Source organism: Canis lupus, chromosome 19 (assembly GCF_048164855.1).
Source record: "Canis lupus baileyi chromosome 19, mCanLup2.hap1, whole genome shotgun sequence".
Taxonomy (NCBI): Eukaryota; Metazoa; Chordata; class Mammalia; order Carnivora; family Canidae; genus Canis; species Canis lupus.
The window spans coordinates 37,053,829-37,074,052 of record NC_132856.1 but is presented as its reverse complement, the minus strand read 5'-3'; the positions used below and the strand labels follow the sequence as shown (position 1 = coordinate 37,074,052).

At 46.4% G+C, this 20,224-nt stretch overlaps 1 protein-coding gene across 10 annotated transcripts in view; it reads left to right on the top strand.

Moving 5' to 3' along the window:
* CACNA2D3 (calcium voltage-gated channel auxiliary subunit alpha2delta 3) overlaps positions 1–20,224 on the top strand; it is a 945,543-nt gene that overhangs the window by 562,952 nt on the left and 362,367 nt on the right. For all 10 annotated transcript variants that reach the window (XR_012011921.1, XM_072785849.1, XM_072785848.1 and 7 more), the window contains one exon: positions 6,607–6,720. Coding sequence is in view for 9 of the 10 variants with exons in the window: in XM_072785849.1 (XP_072641950.1) it covers positions 6,607–6,720 (114 nt within the window). In the remaining variant the exon portion in view is untranslated. The remainder of the gene's footprint in view (positions 1–6,606; positions 6,721–20,224) is intronic.

Here is a 20,224-nt window from a genome sequence, read left to right as displayed (position 1 = left end):
CCTTGGTGTCACAATGAGACATCCTCCCAGTGGCCATCCAGATAGGAATCGAAGTGTGGAGGGGCTGCCCAGTGAGAGCCCTGTGGAAGCTGGTACCTTGGAAGAGATGCAGCTATTGCCAGAAAGCACCCATGCCCCCAGATCAGGAGAAAGGGAGACATGGCTTCGAAAAGCTTTGGCCTCTCCCTTCCATCCTCTAGTACTCTCCTTCAGATGAACCTGCTCAAAACTCCTGGAGCACCCGGCAAATCTGGGAAGAGGCATGGAATGGGATTGAGTGGAAACAGACACTAAAGGGGGCGACAGTTCCATCGAGGTGTCGTAGGAGCTGAGAGCCCAGCTGGCAGCTCAGTGTTCTGAAGGCTCTGTGGGGCTCAGGTGTCAGCCTGCAGGTGAGCACCCGCCCACCAGCGCATGGCGCATCCTGGGAATCAGCTGTGCCCAACTCCAAATCTGGAGCTCTTCTCACTTGGCTACACTGGCCTCTCAAGCCAAGGCTGGGCCCCAACTCTAGACTGCCTTTTACCAATAATACCTATTGGCACACAGAAGGCCTGTGAGGTATTGGTCCTGAGCCAGTGTCGAGACTGCAAGGGAAGGAAAATAAGGAGGTAAGGTGCCACATCAGCACCTCGAATTAACTTGAGTTAAACCTACAGCTATTCCCTCCTGCTTTGCTGCATGGGGCTGCTGGCTACAGACAATTCACATTTAGGTAAGGCTCCGTGTTTGGGACAGCACATCCCTGTTAACAGCTTACGAATAATTTATGAACATAGCTGACCAGAGCAAAGGGCCAAACTGTACCTCTAAATTCTAATTTGAACCCTGGATAGGCCCCTTCTCGGGGCTTGGAGATGCCAAGCTCTGCATCTTCAGTGGGCTCAGTGGGCTCTTTCGAGAGAGTCATATTGAAAGACTTCTCACAGTTATAAAATTAGTTCTCTTTTTATCTCAAAAGCCTTGTGTCTAGAGCAGGGGGAGGCTACTCTGACCTGATGAGTCCCTTGTTTGGAAACGTGCCCTGCAGTGAATTTCTGTTTCCTGGCTCTTTGGCAGAGGTGGTGAAGGAGCAAGAGTTGGTGGATGCTTGTCATATGAAGTCTGTGGCCTCTGGAGTCAGGCAGTTCGGGCTGAGAAGCCTGACTTGGTCAGAGCTTGCTGTGCAACCTTGAGAAAACTCTACTTAGCCTGACCTTTATTTTCCTCATCTGTAAAATGGGGAGAGGAGTAGACCCAGCACTAGCTATATCATTTGTGAGGCCCAGTGCAGAATGAAAATGCAGGTCCCTTGTTCAGAACTCATTAAGAATCTTAAGAGAAAGGCAGCAAGCAGAGTGTTAAGCCAAGTGTGGGGCCTTGTGCAGCTGTGTGCATCTCACGCCCATGAAGCTGGCTCTGGTAGACCAGGGTCGAGGATTCCAGCTGTACCTGACTCCCTTTCAGCAGGGTTGGGGTGGGTGGGAAGGGCCATCTCTGTGACCATGGAGACACTAGACAGCCTCAACTCTGGTCAGGGTGCCTGTGGCTTCTAGAAGCAGCTAGAGCTCTTGGTGTTTTGGTCTTAACTTCCTGCCCCAGTCCTCAGGAATGTCAGCTTCCCTTCATCTTTCCCTCTCTCCTTTTCCTTGCCCTAGTACTTTCTCTCTCCCCATCCCGTCACTTAGCAGATTTCCCAGAGACACTTCCAAGCAGTGCTTCCCCATTGTATGCCAGTTAACACTGGTCTGCCAAGGTACTCCAGCCTAGATGTTGAGGTGGTGAGATGCCATCCTCCTCTCCCGGAGACCCACCATGCACCTGAGCATATTCAAGGCCTTCGAAATCCTGCAGGGAGCAGACTTATTCAAAATGTATTTATGCCAGTACTCAAACTTACTGACTTGGGAACTCTTTATATCATATCAGAACCTCAGGGTTAGAATCTTGTAGAAGTCACAGCTCACCAAGCACACCTTCAGGCATAATATGTTTGCTGCAAGAGGGTGTATTAACCTCCTAGCACCTCTCAGATCCAGAGAAATCACCAACACATGGTGGATTTCTTTTCTTAAATCCTGATAACAGAAATAACTTTGAACCAGGAAAACCTTCCAAACACCTCTTCTCTGCCTTTACCTGTAAAACCCTCTGGGGTCTGGCCAGTCAGAAAACCCAATGGGTCCAGTGTAAATTCCAAAGAGTAGAAACGAAAGGAACAAAATATTATAAGATATCCCTAATTGAGATTGGTTGATGGTTGGCACCATATTTCGAACGCACATTTATCTCAGAGAGAGAAACATTTCCATCCTGTGTCTTGCCACTGGGCTTTGGGCTTTTAAATAGCCAAACATTTTGAAAAACACAGAGATGCTTAATCTCCCATGAAAATGAAGCTTTCGCTATTTTCCACTTCATCAATATGACCTTTAAGTGATATAATTCTCTTCTGTGTATTACTCCTGCCCTTGCAAGCCAGTACGAATAAAGAGTTATTTCTCAATCACACAAACACACATTGTCCCTCTGTGTGTCTCTCCCTGTCTCTCTCTCTCTCTCTCTCTCTCTCTCTCTCTCTCACACACACACACACACACGCACATTCTCATAGACACAATTGAAATTTTGATTGTGGCTGGGGCTCAGAATGGTTCAGAGGTTGCTATAACTAAATGAAGTAAATTCTGTTTTGCAATTACCTGCATTTCAGTGTCAGGATTTGCTCAGATGACTTAAAGACTTGCAGTTGTTGTACAAACGGCTTTGAAAGGAGCATTCAAATAAACTTCTAAGACCCTTCCAGCTATTGATCTCTGCTGTATTCATTAGTTTCTGTAAGAACACAGAGCTGGTTTGCTACAGTAGTTAGCATCTACCTTGTCATGTGACAACCGCAATTATCTTTTTTGGCGATGAATATGATCTTTGCAGTGATTACCTTTTAAAAATTTTTCTTAGCCAATTAAATAAAATTCGGTGACATTTCAAAGACTGTTAATCACAACCAAATGCTCTAAATGTCAGGATGCATTGAAATTTTCGCTGCTAACTGATGAATCACTGAGCTAATTGTAGTTCATCATCAGGCCCTTGTCATTGTTATTATTATGGAAAACACTTTCATCACTCCCGCTATTCAAAAAAAAAAAGTTCTAGACAAATATGAAGAGAAGAGATATTACTCATCAAAGCATTTGAATTTAATTGCATTCTTCAAAATTCTCCGACTGCAGATTGCAGCAGAGAATACCAGGGACTCAGCCAGAGAGGAAAGTGATGTTTTTAAATAAACAGCTCAGGGCAGCCCCTTCTTCCAGTCTGTGTTATTCAGATATCTTCATTTCCCTCTCTTTCTTGCCTTTTGTTTCGGAGAATTTTGCCAGGATGCTTTCCAGTGAGTCACATGAACAACAGTCTTAAGGTGTCTTGATTTTTTTCCCCTTTTTCAGACTCTGTGAACTGAAGCAGTGATCACCTTTATTCAGGGGGCCCACTGCTGGGGTTATTCAATGATCTGAAGACTGTGTTGAATGCAGCTCCCCAAAATATTTCCAGAACAACCTGTTGATAGGACAGGACTCCAGCAATGTTTCTTCTTACTGCAGTAAGGAAGAAAATGCACTATGATGATAGAATCTTAGCAGTATCTCAGAGTGGAAGGGACAAAGTCATTTTTTTTGAGACAATGAAGACTGATTGAAGGTAGTCTTTCAGAATGGACGAGAAGGAAGAGGCTTCATTAAGATTGGGTGAGAATCCTAACATTCTAGTTTACGATTGTTGGGTGCAACAGAGGGAAGATTTTGAGGTCAGGGCTTTCAAGAGTCTTAGGGTACAGATTGTCCTGTGATGGTTTCTATTGAAGAGTTGATGGGCCTTTCAGGATGTTCCTGGAATAAGCAATAAAGTTATTTGCAATTTTATCTTCCTGAGCAAGAGTTTTCTGGAATAGTAGTTGATGAAGACAATAGAACCATAGCTGCGTGGGATGGTTTTAGTTCTCAAGTATTTATACATACCTGAGAATTTCTATGATATTACAGCATGGGCCATGTCCACTCATTAATTCAAGGGTTCTGGTCCAGTCCGAGTTGCAGGAATGGCTGCCAGGGCCAGGGCTACAGTGGGGCAAGTGCCTAAGGCACACAATTTGAAGAGCACTCACTCATTCTTGGTAGAAGATGTGGTGACTACCATGTGACCCTAGAACTCTGGAAAGGATGGAGGGAGGAAGAAGCAGGTGAAGGAAGTGTTGATGGCACCCTACCATGCATCTCCATCTGCTCAAGGACCTTCATCTCATTATTGGGAGGCCATAGAGTGTGCTGGGGATAGATTCTAGAGCTGGACTGCCTGGGTTTAAATCCTGGCCATTACAGATGGGAGCTCTGCGACCTTGGTCAAGTTAACTAATCTCTCCCTGCCTCAAATTCCCCACCTGTAAAATGCCGATAACGATAGTACTTACCTCAGAAGCTAGTCTTAAGTAAGTTAATACTTGCTGCCCAGCATATGATGAACATTTAACCTGCATTGTAACAACCATGTAAGCATGTTACTCATTTTATAAACGAGGAAAAGGACACTCTGAGATGAGAATTTATCACAGCTTGTGGTGCTAGGATGGGATTAAATGTTTTTCACCATAGTATGGCAGTCCATGCATGTCTTTAGGTGGCTTTGCTCTGCCCCATATGGCCCCAAGCAATTCCTTCTGGCCTTCCTTCCTCCCTCTCTCCCTCCCTTCCATCTATTCATTCATTCATCCAGTTAGTTATAGTCTTCTCTCTCCAGTTGCAACTTCAATCTCTATCTACATCAGAATTCTAAGTACACAGAGACTAGGCATTGCATTTCACCTTGAATGCTTTATTAGCACTCTACTCCAGCAGGAACAGCCAGTGAATCCAAGAACAGTTTCCATCCCTCCCCAGTGCCTTGGTCAGCAGATGGAACTTGCCCACCCTGTGCCTTTGCATGTGCTCTTGGTCTGCTCTGGGATGACCCTCCCCTAGATTCTCACCCCCTGCAGGTGTCATTCATATGCCATCTTCTCAATGAGGTCTTCTCTAGCTATTTTTTCTAAAGTCGCCCCCTCCTCATTTCCTATTCCCCTGGTCTGCTTTCTTTTTTATTTTTTGGTTCCCTAGAATACTTATTTACTTTGTTTTTATGTCCCCCCCCACACACACACATAGAATTATAAACTACAGGAGGGAAGGAATTTTTGCATGTCTCATCCTCAGCTCTGTGTGGGCACTTAGTAAATAATAAAAAATTAATGAGCAAATTTCACCAGTTATAATGGTGGGAATTTTCACTACTGAAAGTTAAAGACTTTTTGTATGTTTTCATGCCTCAGCACTGTCATGTTAATTGTAGAGTATGTATTAATTAATTAATTAATTTATTTATATTTTTAAAAGATTTTATTTATTTATTTGAAAGAGAGAGAGAGAATGAGCAGAGGGGAGGGCTTAAAGAGAGGAAGAAGCAGATTCCTTGCTGAGTAGGGAGCCCGATGCAGGGCTCGATCCCAGGACCCTGAACTGAAGGCCAATACTTCACCAACTGAGCCACTCAGGGCACCCTAACTGTAGGGTTTTTTAAAGGACATGCTGTTGCTTTGAATTGCATTAATAGCATTCATTAAGGGAATTCTATACCCTGATTCCAGAGAGGGACATCAAGTTCTGGTAACCAGTCTACCCTGTCTACTACTCACAAAGGCTGGGAGGTTTGTTTTTGTTTTCTGTGTTTTTTTTTTTGTGTGTGTGTGGGGGGGGGGGGGTTTAAAGATTTTATTTATTTATTCATGAGAGATACATAGACAGAGGCAGAGACATAGGCAGAGGGAGAAGCAGGCTTCCTGTGGGGAGCCTGGTGTAGGACTTGATCCCTGGACCCTGGGCTCATGACCTGAGCTGAAGGCAGATGCTCAACCACTGAGCCACCCAGGTGCCCCAAGGCTGGGAGCTTTTTACGATGCCAGGTAATACTGAGAGTTGAAGGAATTTAGAGTCTTGCACACCAGTGGGCACAATCTTGGAATTTCAGTCTGTTTTACAATAGTAACATATACAAACTAATATATAATGTTACATGCGAACAAATATATATTTAAAACACGTGCTACAAAACGAGTGCTTGGGCTTCTAGTCTGAATTGGCATGTTCCTGACTTTATTCTCCATGTGTCCAAAATCTCCTTGATTTTACTATATAGTGCATCAAACCAGACTCATTTAGATTTTGAAAGATCTTGCCTGCTGCTCATTCTGCTGCTCATATCATGTGTTGCTAAAGGGTGATTGTGCCAATGCCTTTGGGGCTAATATAATGAGGCACTATCTGTGCTTGAAGGTAAGAGAGGTTATTTGTCCTAGAATCTCACTTCCCACCTTGTGTGTGTTTTCCAGAAATCCCCTCTGTGGTCAGTATTTAGTTCCGGTTTGTCAAAGCAAATACAGAGAATGCATGGGGGGAAATGCTTATCGTGTAGGTTCTGTTTTGCAGAACGAGCTCTTGTCTTGAGAAGCTTCCCAAGCTCTCATGCCTCTGAAGCCTCGTGGATGCACAGAGCTCTCTGGTGTGTCTTTTAGTCTGACCTTGTTTCTTCCCACAGTTCAACCACACAGGACAAGGAAGCATCTGCAGCCAGGCCATCATGCTCATCACCGATGGGGCAGTGGACACTTATGATACTATCTTTGCGAAGTACAATTGGCCAGACCGAAAGGTAAGTGGCTAATGCCGGCCATGCAGTGCAGTTGACAGAGGATCTGTTGTGCTGTAACCCCCAGGTTGTCCAGGGATGGGTGTCTCATGTAGACTTAATCTCATAATGACCTATGGTTTCTCAGTCTTGTATCTTCTGGTTGACCAAACCGAATACTATGGCTCTCCTTGTTTTCAAAATGAAACTTTTTTGGAGGAAAGAAGAAATTCATGAAGACATGGTCAACATGTTCAGTGAAAAGATTCTTTGAGAACTGTGCTTCGTTCATATGGGGCAACACTTTTGTTTTCCATGGAGCCAGAGCTGCTTGGTGAGTCCAGCATTTATAGATGGTAAAGTCAGCCATGTGGCTGTACAGTCATCTCCTGGATGTTTCCGTGTTTCTATGGCTCCTCCTTCTACACCCTCATTACCACCCAGAAGCTTCTCTCCATCCCCCAGGGCTGTTCCCCACCCTTGTCAAAGCTTATTCTCTGTTCAAATTCCTTCTTTGCTTTCCAGGTGACATTTATTTATCTGATGAACCCATATGTTAGGGTATCAGTGATAAATATTAACATTTTGGCACCTCTGCCAAAATTTAAACCCAGAGTTTCTTCAAACTGTTAGGCAGTTTGAATTCTCTGGGGAGATTTTTAAATTATGAATACTTGTTCTTTATCCCCTACCTACAGAATCAAAATGTCTAAGGCTGTGGGGTAGTAATCCATGTTTTTAATCATTTCCTCTGGTGGGCATCAATCAACAGATTAACAGTTGGTAATCTCTATCTCACTGGAATGGTGGAATTTTCACAGGAAAAAGGTCAGTCAGAGAGAGTGCCCTCCCAGGAGTATCTCAAAGGCGCGCTCCTGTCCCATGAGCCAGTAGTATTACTCTGTCCAAGTCTGCCCTACTTTTTCTACTTTGCATATTTGATTTCTTGGAACTAGACTAACCATATACACTTGGCAAGAAAAAGAAAAAAAAGAAGAAAAAGACAAATGAAGGCTGTGTCTTCTGCTGTATCTAGAGAGTATGTACCCTCGAGGGAGCATGCAATGTCATTCCATGTTCCCTTAGTCATTCTTGGTCCCCACATTTCTCTACTAACACTGACAACTCACCTCATCACATGTATGTCTGCTTTTTAAAGAAACATCCATTTTGTACAATATGGTCCTTAAATGGACGCCAAATCCTTTCCCTGGTGCTCAACCTTGGAAACTGCCATCACTTCTGAAGCTGGAGGAAAAGTTAGTCATGCTGGGCTTTCTATGGGAATGTGGGACTCCGACACGGAACCTGCCTCAGGGATGTCCAGTTATATATATTTGGTGATTGTGGCTCCCACAATAAGCACTGCCTTTAGAACCCAACCCTTGAAGGAGATGGGAGTTCACTACTGGACAAAGTGATTTTAGCTTAGGACTTCAGGTGATACTTTCCAGGGACGGGTAGAGGCCAGACTTACTTCTTAGATAGACATATGTCATGGGAAGGGGGCGGGGGGGGAGCATGCTGGATATGTGTCTACCCCCTGGAGCATACAGCAATGGTACTGGGCATGTGGCCAGTACCTAATGCATAATCCTAAGGTATGGCTGAGTGACTGAGGCCAGTCGGGTGGGAGGCCACAGCACTAGTAAACATGGGTAGGGACATAGACATTTATAGTCATGTAGAATGTTTGTGGATGCCATGATATTTCATAGTGTGTTGAAGGATATTTTGAATGATTTAGGACCATCTTACATAAAAGAAGAAAGTGAAAGGGCCTTTTCATAAGCAGCTCCATTAAGACCAAATAAATTATCAGATGAATCTCATATACTAAATTCTATGAATCCCTCCCACATGGTGACATCTGATGAATAGCAGTTGCCTAGTAATATTGGTATTTAAATATCCAGTCCTTACTTGCAGGAGAGGCATAGGATGAGGGCTTCAAAGCCATAGTTCTTCAGATACAATACAAATTTTGACATATCTTGCCAAAGGTACAATATTGATTTTTGGCCAGGTGCTTTTTTGGATTAATTGGAACCAGGATCTTGGAAATTTCAACATCACATCAAGGAGTTTCATCTACTTATAAAGTGCTATTGAGTAGAAGTAGATTTGCTTTTTGTAGCAAGAATGTCTCCTTTTATGATTAGAAATTAATAGCAGGATCCTGTCCCTCCTGCTCCATTCTGGAGAGTTCTGTGGCATTCATGTCCACATACATACACCCTCTTCTTGATGACTTCTCTGTGCACATGCAGGTAATGAGTCTGCATGGATCCCCAGGTTATTTAGCACTATGTTAAAGGGAGATGAGGTGCAATGTCTAAGCAGTCATCTTTCTTTGTTTTTCTGGATATTAGATATTTAGTAGAGGGTTCTGTTATACTGTAATTGGCAGTCTTCAAGATTATAGAAACAGCAAGTAGGTTCAGGAGAGAGGAAAATGCTCTTAAAGAGGCTGGAATGTGATTCCCCTGACTGTGGTTCTCAAGCTTGAGCCAACATCAGAATCAACTGGAGGACATGTTCCAACACCAACTGCTTATTATCCCATGCTGGGAGTTTGTGACCCAGTAGGACTGGGTGGGCTCTGAGAATGTGCATTTCTCACAAGTGCCAGGTGATGTGGATGCTGCACACCGGGGGAGCGACTACTGTAAGAAACAGCCTGAGGAACAGCATTTGGTTCCTCTGTGAGCTGAGAGCTTGCCTGGGTTGTCTTGGTTCTCTTCCGGAAGGCTTGTCTCTCCACATGGCATCTTATCCTGCAGGGCCACACTATGAGGCCTCTCCCCTCAGTGCAGTAGCCTGGACTTGCCTACAGTATATGACAGTTGGGTTCCCAGAAGGGGAAAGCAAAAGGAGGTGGGGAGCAGACCAGGAGGGCATTTGTGGGTGTCATTTTTTGAAGGTATCTACCACCTAACCAGGCAGGGCTTTGCTCAAGGCAACTGCCAAATGAAACATTTTAGAATGAGTTGGAAGAAGGAATGCATTATTGGTGATTTAACTGTGAATCTGAAGACAGCATCATGATTGCCATGCAATGTGTCCCTTGCCGGCATTTTATTTCTGAGGGCAGAGCTATTTATTCATTTATTAGATGCCATTTACTTTTGCCTAATATCTATTGGTTAGCAGCTTAACAGCAGCTCTTACATACTTGGGATGAAATATGAACTCCTCAACATGGAAGGGACTCATTTCAGGATCTGCTCAAGAAATAAAGCTGCCTGCATTTAAATTAGAAAAATGATTATACCCGCCACCTATATAGTTGCTCTTCCAAGTGAACAAAAAAAAAAAAAAAAAGAAGAAGAAGAAAGAAGAAGAAGAAGAAGGAGGAGGAGGAGGAGGAGGAGGAGGAGGAGGAGGAGGTGGTGGTGGTGGTGGTGGTGGTGGTCATGGGATGATTTATCATTACCTTTCCTGATGCACAAGATAGAGTGGAGAGTGGATAGGTAAGAAAATGGTAGACAAATAATTTAAAGAATCTAGCCCTATAGGAAGTCCTGTTTGTCAACCTTGATTTGAAGGAATCAGTGTGTTGTTAAAAGTTATTGAGATGCCCTTGGAAATATGTGCATTGGCTGAATTCAACAGAAGACGGTCTTGGTGGGTTTTTGCTTCCTTTCCTTTTTTTTTTTTTTTTTGTATATTTTTTTTAATTGGAGTTCAATTTGCCAACATATAGCGTAACACCCAGTGCTCATCCTGTCAGGTGCCCCCCTCAGTGCCTGTCACCCAGTCACCCACTGCTTTTTTCCACTCTAATGAACTATACTCACCACATAATCAATGGCGGAGAGCTGGGAACCTTGATGGCAAGTACCTTACTCTGTGCCTTGGGGTCTCTCGTAAGCCTGGGGCAGTGCTTTCTGCTTTTCTGTCCTGAGTAGTTTCTGTTTTTCCCCTTTTCTGTTGGTGCTGCCACCGGGGCCGGGATACAGGACACGTGGATGGGATCATTCAGAACGGGAATGCACCATGGGTACCCAGCCTAGGGCTGGACCCAGTGCCTAGTACGTGGGGTCTCCATACGTGTCAGACTTAACTGCCCCTTGAATCTTGTTTTGGTGGTGACAGGGGCACATGGTGGTGTCACAGCTTTCATGTCACTTGAGTAAGAAATGGAGCACCCTGAAGGGAATCACATTCCCTCTTTGCTTTCCCAGGAAGCCAGAGACTCTCAGAATCCAAGGATAACAGGATCCCTGGAATCCCTGTCAGCATCCCCCTGCTCAAGGGTAATCACTGTCCTTGCTGTGTGTGATGCTCCAGGGAGTGAGATGTGGCTGCAGACACCACATAACACCCCACGTCTCAACTGGCTTCTGCCATGCATGAAGCTATGGAACTCTGCCTGGGCGTGCAGCATGGGCAGTGGCCCTTCTGTGCGTGGTAGGCATCCCTGCACAATCTGTGCTTCCCGTGGGTCTGCAATGAGGAGTACAGGCAGCCCTAGGATGCTCCCTACACCTCCCTGAGCCCGAGTCTCCCTCAATGAGAGAATGCCTTGTGCCCAAATGTATGCATGAAACATAATGAGAACTCATCCTTATCAATGCCAAGGAGCAGGCTCTGTTATAAATGCTGCGCATACACTTCATTCTCACAGAAACCCAAGAGCCGAGTACTACTCTATCCTCTTTATACAAGAGGAAACTGAGGCTACATAACTGATTCAGGGCTCCACAACTAGCATTCGGAGCTGAACTGACCACCCAGCATCGAATGGTAAGGCTGGTGAACCAGAATGCAGTCATGTTGAAGGGAAGAGCAAACCAAAATGACCTTGAGTCCTAGGAAGAGCTGGCCATCCAAACCACACACATTGTCACCCAGGAAATAAGTTCTTTGGCTTGGCCTTCCACCCCCAAGTGTGTGTGTGTAGGGGGGAGGTGTGCAGAATGTCACGGATGTGGAACCCATCGGGGCTGCAGACAGAGAGTAAGTGGATGGCAAATGTGTGGCCTCAGGACGAGGCTGTCTGGGTGTAACTAAATGGTTTTCCTCTTTTAGAAAGAACTTCAAAGGTGAATGCTATTTCAGTTATGTGTGCTGTGTGTTCTATAATCAGCTACGTCCAGAACAAAGTTGAAGACAGTAGTCGTGAGGCCCTTGGGGGATCCTCGGTGACCTGGTAGGGATGGCATGGATGGGGAAGGGGTGGGCAAACAGTTCCCAGTTTGGGGCCGGGGGGAAGCCCTTGATCACAGAATGCTTTGGAGCACATTTGGAAACACTGTTAGAAATCACAGTCCTTTGACCTGGGGTCACAGAGATCTCTGAGAACAGCTCTCTTGGGAGTTTTGCTCCAGGGCTGCCTCCCTTGGCATAATTTGGAAGCTGAAGCCTCAAGCCAGCCATGTCCTAGTGGCCTGAAGGAGGTGCTGGAAGACTTAGGTACGCCTACCTCCTCATCTTTCCACAGGACTTGTGCCACTCTGGGGGGCAGTTTCTGAGCTGAGTCAGTGCTTATCCTTTTAAGAAACCAGCCTTTTCATAGTCTCAGGCAATTTGGAAGAAACTTTTTGTTATTTCTTTTTTTTCCCTAAACTACATTGTTTCCTTTTCTGGCTTTCCAGTGATTTTATAAAACTCTTTCTTTGCCTTCCTTTGAGCTGGTCGGGAGGAGAAGGGATTTACCCAAAGCATAGCAACTGGGGAAGGAGTTTAGGTCATACTGCTTGTAGAGGAGGGGTCTCAAAGTGCTCCTGCTCCCCCACCCCACCTGTACTGTGACTCTCCCTCATGCCATAGAACCAGATTAATGTAGGGGCTTGCGGGTGGCTGAGGAAGCTGGCAAGGGACGTATACCATATGGTGTGGGGGGTGTGATTCATTCATTGAACAGGTTTGTACTGAGAACTGACCATGTCCCAAGCTATTGTGGGTGTACTGACCAGATCCCAGGAGCATGGGGTGACATGACAGCCCCAGGCAGACCCCAGAGAGCAGATAACGGATCACAGATAGCAAACAAGTGAAAAGACCAGATGGCTAGAATCCATGATGGATCTTCTGAAGGAGACCAACAGCCTGAGACAGAGAATCAGAGAATGGGGTGGTCCAGGGCAGTCTCTTTGCAGAGAGCATGTGTGAGTCAAAGGAGCTGGGTAGGGAAGAGCAGAGGGAACCGTATTTCCGAAGGCCCTGTTGGAGGAGCAGGCTGGTGTGCATAAGGAGCTGGATGAAGAGGAGGTGGCTGGAGCCTGGTGGGCGTGGGGGCAGTGCCATAGGGGAGGCTGGCACGACGGGCAGGCATGAGATCCTCCACGTGTTGATGGGGAGCCAGAGGAGGCCCTTGGACAGGGGAGAGAGGTGAGCTGTTGGCTGCAGTGCTGTCTGACTACTGTATGGGGAACCAGCTGCCGAGGCCTGGACCTGGATGGGTCTGCAGTTTTGTATTGACTCCTCATCTTACTTGATTTCAGTGGAAGGAGGCAGTAGGTAATAGGTAGGTAGTAGAGTTTTATTTTATTTATTTATTTTTTTATGTAACTTCCTTTGAATGCTCCAAGATGCTCCTGTGTCCTCTGCAGTTTCATTTCAGGGCTCAGTTGGGTGGTTACATCTCTCTGTCTCCCCCCTCCCCCTTCCCTCCCTCCATCTCTCCTTCCTTGACAGAAGTCACATTTTGGTCTGAAACTTTTGGGTCAGTTTCTGTCGTTGCTATATTTTTTTCAAGGGTGATAAATCCTGAAGCTGTCTTAGGAAAATCGCAGGAACATTCATTTTTCATGGTCAGTCAACGGTGTGACAGGAAAAGGCATTTTCGGCCACCGTGGGGAGAGCTCACGCGGGCCCTCCTTGCCGCCAAAGGGAGGGTTGAAATGGTTCGCTGTCTCTCGGTTTATTTTTAATTACTTTTGCTGGTATTAGACATCTTATGACTCTAGCAAGAAGAACATGACGAGACAAGTCAGGAGTGCGGCCTACTGATGCATGGCTGCTGCCAGCCATTGAAAAATCACTTCACGTCAGGGGCTCAGACAGCCCCACGGGCACCTTCCCTGCAGTGGCCACGTGCTGCTGCTCTCTGCGGGCTCAGCGTTGGGGCCTTGGCCTCCACCCATGGGCCACTGTCCTCAAGAAGCAGGCAGGGGACGGTGTGCATTTCTTCCTGTCCTCCCATCTCCATGCTAGGCCCAGAGTTAGGTGCTTTCTCTGCTCATTTTGGTCTTAGCACTGCCTTGTGGGTAGACACTCTGAGTACCATTCTTACCTTACAGGTGAGGGAGCTCAGGCTCAGGGGGATCGAGTTACTTGGCCAGAGTGCATAGCTCTGAAACTCGGGGGTCTTTAATCCTGACTCACGTCAGACTGTCTCCATACACATGCACTGAAGCAGAGGGTTTGGAGGTTGGGGGCACTTGCTAAAAATGTTTCCTGGGTCCTATTCTTTGCAGGTATAGCCCTGGAAGTGATATTTTGGCAGGTGGCTCCTTGGCCACACTTGGCAAGTTAGGAGGGTCTGAGCATCATGCCCCTTGGGGCCTGGCAGGTGACGAGTATCCACACTGGAGCATGCCGAGAAATGCCACACAGCACGGTTGGGATCCCAGTGGGTCAGGCAGGGTCCATTCAGGGGCAGAAACCCTAAAGTTATTTTCACAGAGCGAGTTAAGCATTAAGAATTATTGACCTGAAAGGGCAAAAGGAGTATAGAATGTCACAGAAGTAGCAACTTGAGGCCACAGCTGCTACCCCATGGCTGGTGGGGGGAAGCAGGAGAGGGGAAGGAGGGAGGAGAGGTTATTAGTAAAACTTTGAAGCTGGGCAGAGAGGACTCAGGGGCTGTGACCCAGACCTCTGAGAAGGGTGCACTGGTTGGAAGGGAGGGCAGGCTTTTGAGGAGAGGGGTACCAGAGGTCTCTGGAGAGAATGAATCTGATTCTGTGAGTGTTGGGAAAACTATAAACTAGCCTCATTCTCTGTTCCTGGGATGAAGTGCCCCGGTACAGGGCAAGGAGCCTTGCTGGAGTGATGACACTGGGAACCAGAAGCCAACGGAAACCAAACAGGAGGGAACAGGCCCCTCTTCCTTCTTTCCCCTGGTGAGCCTTCTGGTAGAGACTCGCCAGAAACAGCTGGCAAAGCAGAAACATGGTTTGTAGAGTCCCAGCCCCAGCCACATAAAGCCCGTGGATTTGGTGCTGAGACAACTCTAGCTTATTAGCTGGCACACCTAGCAAGAACGGGAAGCTTGCTGAATGAGTTCAGCCTTTTTTGCAGGCTAATGACATGTCAAGGTCTTATTTTCCTGGGTTTTATTCCTCTCGGTCTATTGAGTGGGGCTCTTGGAAAGTGGGTGAGGGTAGAGAGGCAGCACGGCCTAACAGGAAGAAGGTGGTGTCTGGGTGCTGACAAATCTGTCCCCCGCATCTGTATATTGGGGTTAATTATACACACCTTGTGGTGTTGTTCAGAAGGGAATGCGATGATGTGCTAGCAACTAGCAAGATCAGTGCCGGGCACAGAGTAGGCAAGGATACGTGATGCTATATCCTCCTCACTGTCACCATGATTGACAAACACTCGTATTGTTAAAATCTTCTGTTATAGTTAAAATGTACTTGTACTGGGTGAATTCAAGATGGTGTAGCAATAGTTTTTCAGATGTGGAAAATAGAAAGTACATTTTTATCCTTGAATATGGATTAATCTTATGCAGTGTCTTGGTTGACTTATAAGAAGATTAAAGTATTCAGAGGCATTTTGAAAACATTTTTAAGCTTTTCCTTTTACCTGTTTCATGAATAAACATATCCAGACAAGTAAACTTCTGGCACCCAGTAAAATATACTGGGATCTACTTGGTCATTCACTATCCTTAATTAATTAGTCTACCTAATAACTACTGTTCCTCAATTGAGACACGCAGCCTGTTTGTAATAGAAATGTAAAAAGGCGATTTAAAAACTAGTGTTACTTTTATATTAGTTGTCTCTTTTAGAGTGGTGGTTAAGGCTTCAGGCTTTAATGCGTCTGAACAGGGTAACTTTGGGCAAGTGATTGAATCTCCCTGTGCTTAGTGTAGTCACCTAGGAAATAGGAGGGGACAGTACAAAAATCACGCTACCCCAGCAGGGTTGTCATGGGGGCGGGTGTATCAGGTCCTCAGGGGCAGCAGGTGCTTGGCGGACATCGGTGGCGGAGAAGAGATTGTGGTCTGCAAAAATCCAGGCTGGGCTCTGCGGGTGCGTAGAGCAAATATCCTCAGGCAGCCTGCACTGCTATGAAGCAGAAGAGGATGCGGCCTTGGCACAGCAGGTTTGAGAATTTGTGGCTGGTGCAGTGTGTTTGCAAATGCTTAGTTCTTGTAAGCAGCCTTGTATGGTTTCCTTACCTCCTTTGCTACCTCCATAAAACTCCCCCCGTAGATGGTTTGGCGGGAAGCCTCACAACCACCTGCTTGTGGGGGAGCTTGGGTTGTGAGCTGGTTAGGCCAAGTCAACAGAGGAGTCCCCAGGCAGAGGCTCTGTGCCCATCTTGTAGGTTTGCCACCTTATTGGGTAAGCTGTTGTGTTTCTTTCCTCAGATGGGCTGGAGGGACTGCTTAACTGGACCAAGAGGAGGGCAGAGCACACCCCTACTGTCTGGAAAAGTGCCCTGGTATGCTGGGGGTCAGGAGCCTACGGGCCAAGACACCAACTGTGCTTCTCTAGCCACTGTTGCTCTCACACCTGCACATAAATTTCCATTAAATCACATTTCATCCCAAGCTTCAGATAGATTGGCTTCATCAGAAGGCACGCCACAGACTGTTCTTCACGCAGCAGCCAGACACTTCAAAGACCAGAGGCCAGTTGTGCCAGAGAACCCCCCAAACCTGACTGGCTCCCTACACCTTGCTGAGACTCAGCTCGAGTCTCAAGAGAGGCCCACAGGGCCTGGTCTGACAGGTACCCATTCATCCCAGCCTCCCCTCCTCTACTGTCCCCTCATGCCCTCTGCCCAGCTTGTGGCCCTCGGCCACGCCAGGCACATGGTCACCTTAGGACATGAACACTCAGTGTTCTCTCTGCTCAGGACATTTGGCCCCAGATTTCCAGTTGGCTCAGTCCTCACTTTCTTCCTATCCTTGTCCAGACATCACCTTCTCCATGAGACCTACCCTGACTCTCAGATTTAAAGTTATCCCCAGCCCTGGCCACGAGCAATCTTAGTTACTGCTTCCCTTGTAATTAATGGCAGCATTTTTGGTCTGGTCTGTGACATACCAGATAAACATCACAAGGAATAAATTGTGCCCGGTGTCCCATCCATTAGAAACCTAACTGTTGGCGAGCGGGTCGCTGTGTCTGTTTTGCTTGTCCGTGTGCCCCTGAGACCAGGGCCGTGCCCAGCACATAGTGTGTGTTCAGGGAGCCTTCCCAGGAGGAAGGAGCCAGTGCTAGTGCAGCGCTTTAGCTGAGCTCTTTCCAAGTATCTTCTCATTTGATCCTGGCAGCACCTTTATGGTATAGATATATATAGTATGTCCCTTTTACAGGTGAGGAAACTGACTTGACACCAGATTAAGTAACTGCTCCAAAGCCCTAGCTTTAACCTACTTGCCAGCACCCCCTTCTGGTCTGAGGCCCTGGGGTGGACAGAGCATAGAAGCCTCCTGAGGACTTCTCAACTGAGCTTCCCTGGGACCTGTTGAAAGTCTTCCAGGTAATGAAATTTCTAGCATCTTAACGGCCTGGGCAGCACTTAATGCAGTGCCGACTGATGATAAGTGTCATTATCTCTGCAAAGATTATCTTTCCCGTAGACATCAGATTGGCTGCTGTTTTGTTCTCCCCTAAAGCTTAGTAATGTGATGTGGTTCTGGATGAATAGTAGCTACTCAGTCAATATTTGTGGAGGAGAGGGAACAACAACTAGATTTAGGTCAGGGTGGGATTTCTGCATCCCCCCCAATCCTCAGCTGCTTTGAGGTTTGATTGTCATATGCACAGAGGTCTGACTTGTGCTTCAAACTTTTTTTTTTTTTTTTTAGTTTTGATTTATTTATTTGGGAAAGAGCACACACATGGGAGGGAGGGAAGGAGGGAGGGAGGGAGAGAGAGAGAGAGAGAGAGAACATACCAACGGTGGGGAGGACCAGAGGAAGTGGCAGAAGCAGGCTCCCTGTGAGCAGGGAACCCGATGCATGGCTCCATCTTAGGACCCTGAGATCATGACTTGAGCCAAAGGCAGATGCTTAAGTGACTGAACCACCCAGGCACCCCTTACCCTTCGAACTTGATCCCAATAGCCCAACAGAAAGGGTCCCTAACTCGATCCTGACCATGAGACTTGCACCCCTTGGTATCTCTTGCTTGTTTTCATATTGCTGGGTCTTCATCATAGAGGAGGGGCCCTTTGCTTTTTAGCTAACTGTGTTGGTAGAGAAATCATCAAAATCACCTTGATTCCTCATAAATGAGATTTTTTTTTTTTTTTCAGTAGACGTCAGGCAATCCAGTATTCCCCGTAGGCTAAATATTCCCTCTTCAAACGTCTGGGGATAAAATCCGAGGCTCCCAGTGTCAAACAGTTCTGGCCATCAACCTGGTATCTGCCTGTTTACCCTTATCTTAATCATTCCCATAAAAAATACTAAGGGAGGAGATTTATAGAACTGACTGAACACGTTCCATCATTGTGGCCTGTCCTGTGGGCACTGCGCTCAGCTCAGAGCCTCCCAAAGGGCCTCCCCCTCCCTCTCCACATCACAGCAAGGTTGTCTTTGGTTCATCGTTCACTGTTCCATAATCTAATAATAGATTCCATGCTATGCTCTTCATTCCTCTGGGATTCCTACCTAGATTAAAACAGCTGATGGTGGTGACCAGTGGAGCCTCTCTGGGGTAGACTGGTATGAGCTGCATGCTAATTGCCCAGTGGGAAGCCTGCTGCCTCATGTGCCTTATTACAAAGCAAGAGGTCCATGTGGAAATTATACTGGAACACCAAATGAAGGTGAGGTGTGCAGGGAGGATTAGCCAAAGAGCCATGCAGCCTCCCGGGCTACATCAGCCCCTGGAACAGATTTCCACGGTGCCTTCTGATGGACAGAGGGTTAATCTAGCTGGGGGCAAGAGTCTGGTGCCTTTTGGATCAGAAGCCTGATTTTTGGTACTCCTCAATCCTTGGTCCCAAGACTCTCTGATCCTTAGAACTCATAGAAACTTTAAGGCTTTTAATATTTGGATCACTTAACTTTTACTTTCACCTGATTTGTTTCTATGTCTCCATGGGACAGAAAAAATGATGGTTTTAGGATTTCAAAGAAGAATGCTCAGACTCCAAATGGAAGGCTCTCTCTATGAGCCCAAGAAAGATATTTATTGAAATGTATTTTCTCCCCACAGACTAATGATCTCAACCCTCCTAAAAATCCTGATCCTTTCTCCTCCTCGGGACTTAGGAAACAATCTGTTATGAGCTCTTCTCGTTAAAAACCATTAGGACCCCCTTTAGGAAATACTATCCAGCAGAGAGTTGTCTTAAGTTAGGGATGGACAGCTGGTCTGCGGACATCAGGGGTGTAAATCTCTGAGCTACTAATTTTTGAAATGGCATTGCTAATAGTAGCTTCTTTCCAGTTTTCTTGCAAAAACCACAAGAATAAAAGCACCTGGCTGAGGCTTCTGGTCCACAGACCCAATGAGGGAAATGGGAGAAAATTCTTAGAAGAGGAAGGAGAACAAAGTGAATGAGACAGGATCCTTGACGAGACCTAGACAGAACCTGAGGTTTGAGAATGCAAAAATGCCTAAGAGGAGTCCTCTAGACCTTTCTGGAAGGATCTCTGTCTGCCTTACTATGGCCTCTGTTTTTGCTAACTTAATTCTAGACTCTCCAGCTGTGACTGGCCGCTGTCCTGTTAACCTCTATGTCCTTGCCTGGGTCATTGACACCATGGGGTTCTACAGGCCTCAGTGTCTATGAGCTCGAGAGGGGATTGGCTTACGTTTAGGGATGGCGGGGACCCCGTGCCGTCCTTAGTTCCATCTGGACCTGAGGGTAAGTGTGGACTAGGGTGTCCACCCCTCTTGTCACCAGGCTTCTCTCTGAGCTCTCTGTGCGGTGCCTTGGTCTTCAGGGTACACAAACTTTGATCAACCTGTGGCAGAAGGTTCGTGTGAAACCCTTCCTCATTTTCTTTTCTTTTCTTTCTTTCCTTTTTTTTTTTTTTTAAACACAAATGGGATCTGGAATTGATCCCAGATAATACATCTGCCTCTTCATTTCACTTCAGAGGGGCAGAATAACAGGAAAGGCAATGAAGACAACTAAATGCATTTATGATTTATGCCCCTGTGATAAATCAATGGGTGATTTCTCCCCAAAATGTGGTCACTGCCCGGCTAACTCATACCAGCTGCCACATCTGGGAGATGCACAAGGGAACCGGGGGCCGAGCCCGCTCCGTGCCATGTGCACACCAGGCCTGGGCCCCGCACCCCCGGGGTGGGACTGGGACGTGCGAGCAGGGCCGGCTCTCTGTCTCTCTCTGCCTTTAGGGAGGTGGCCG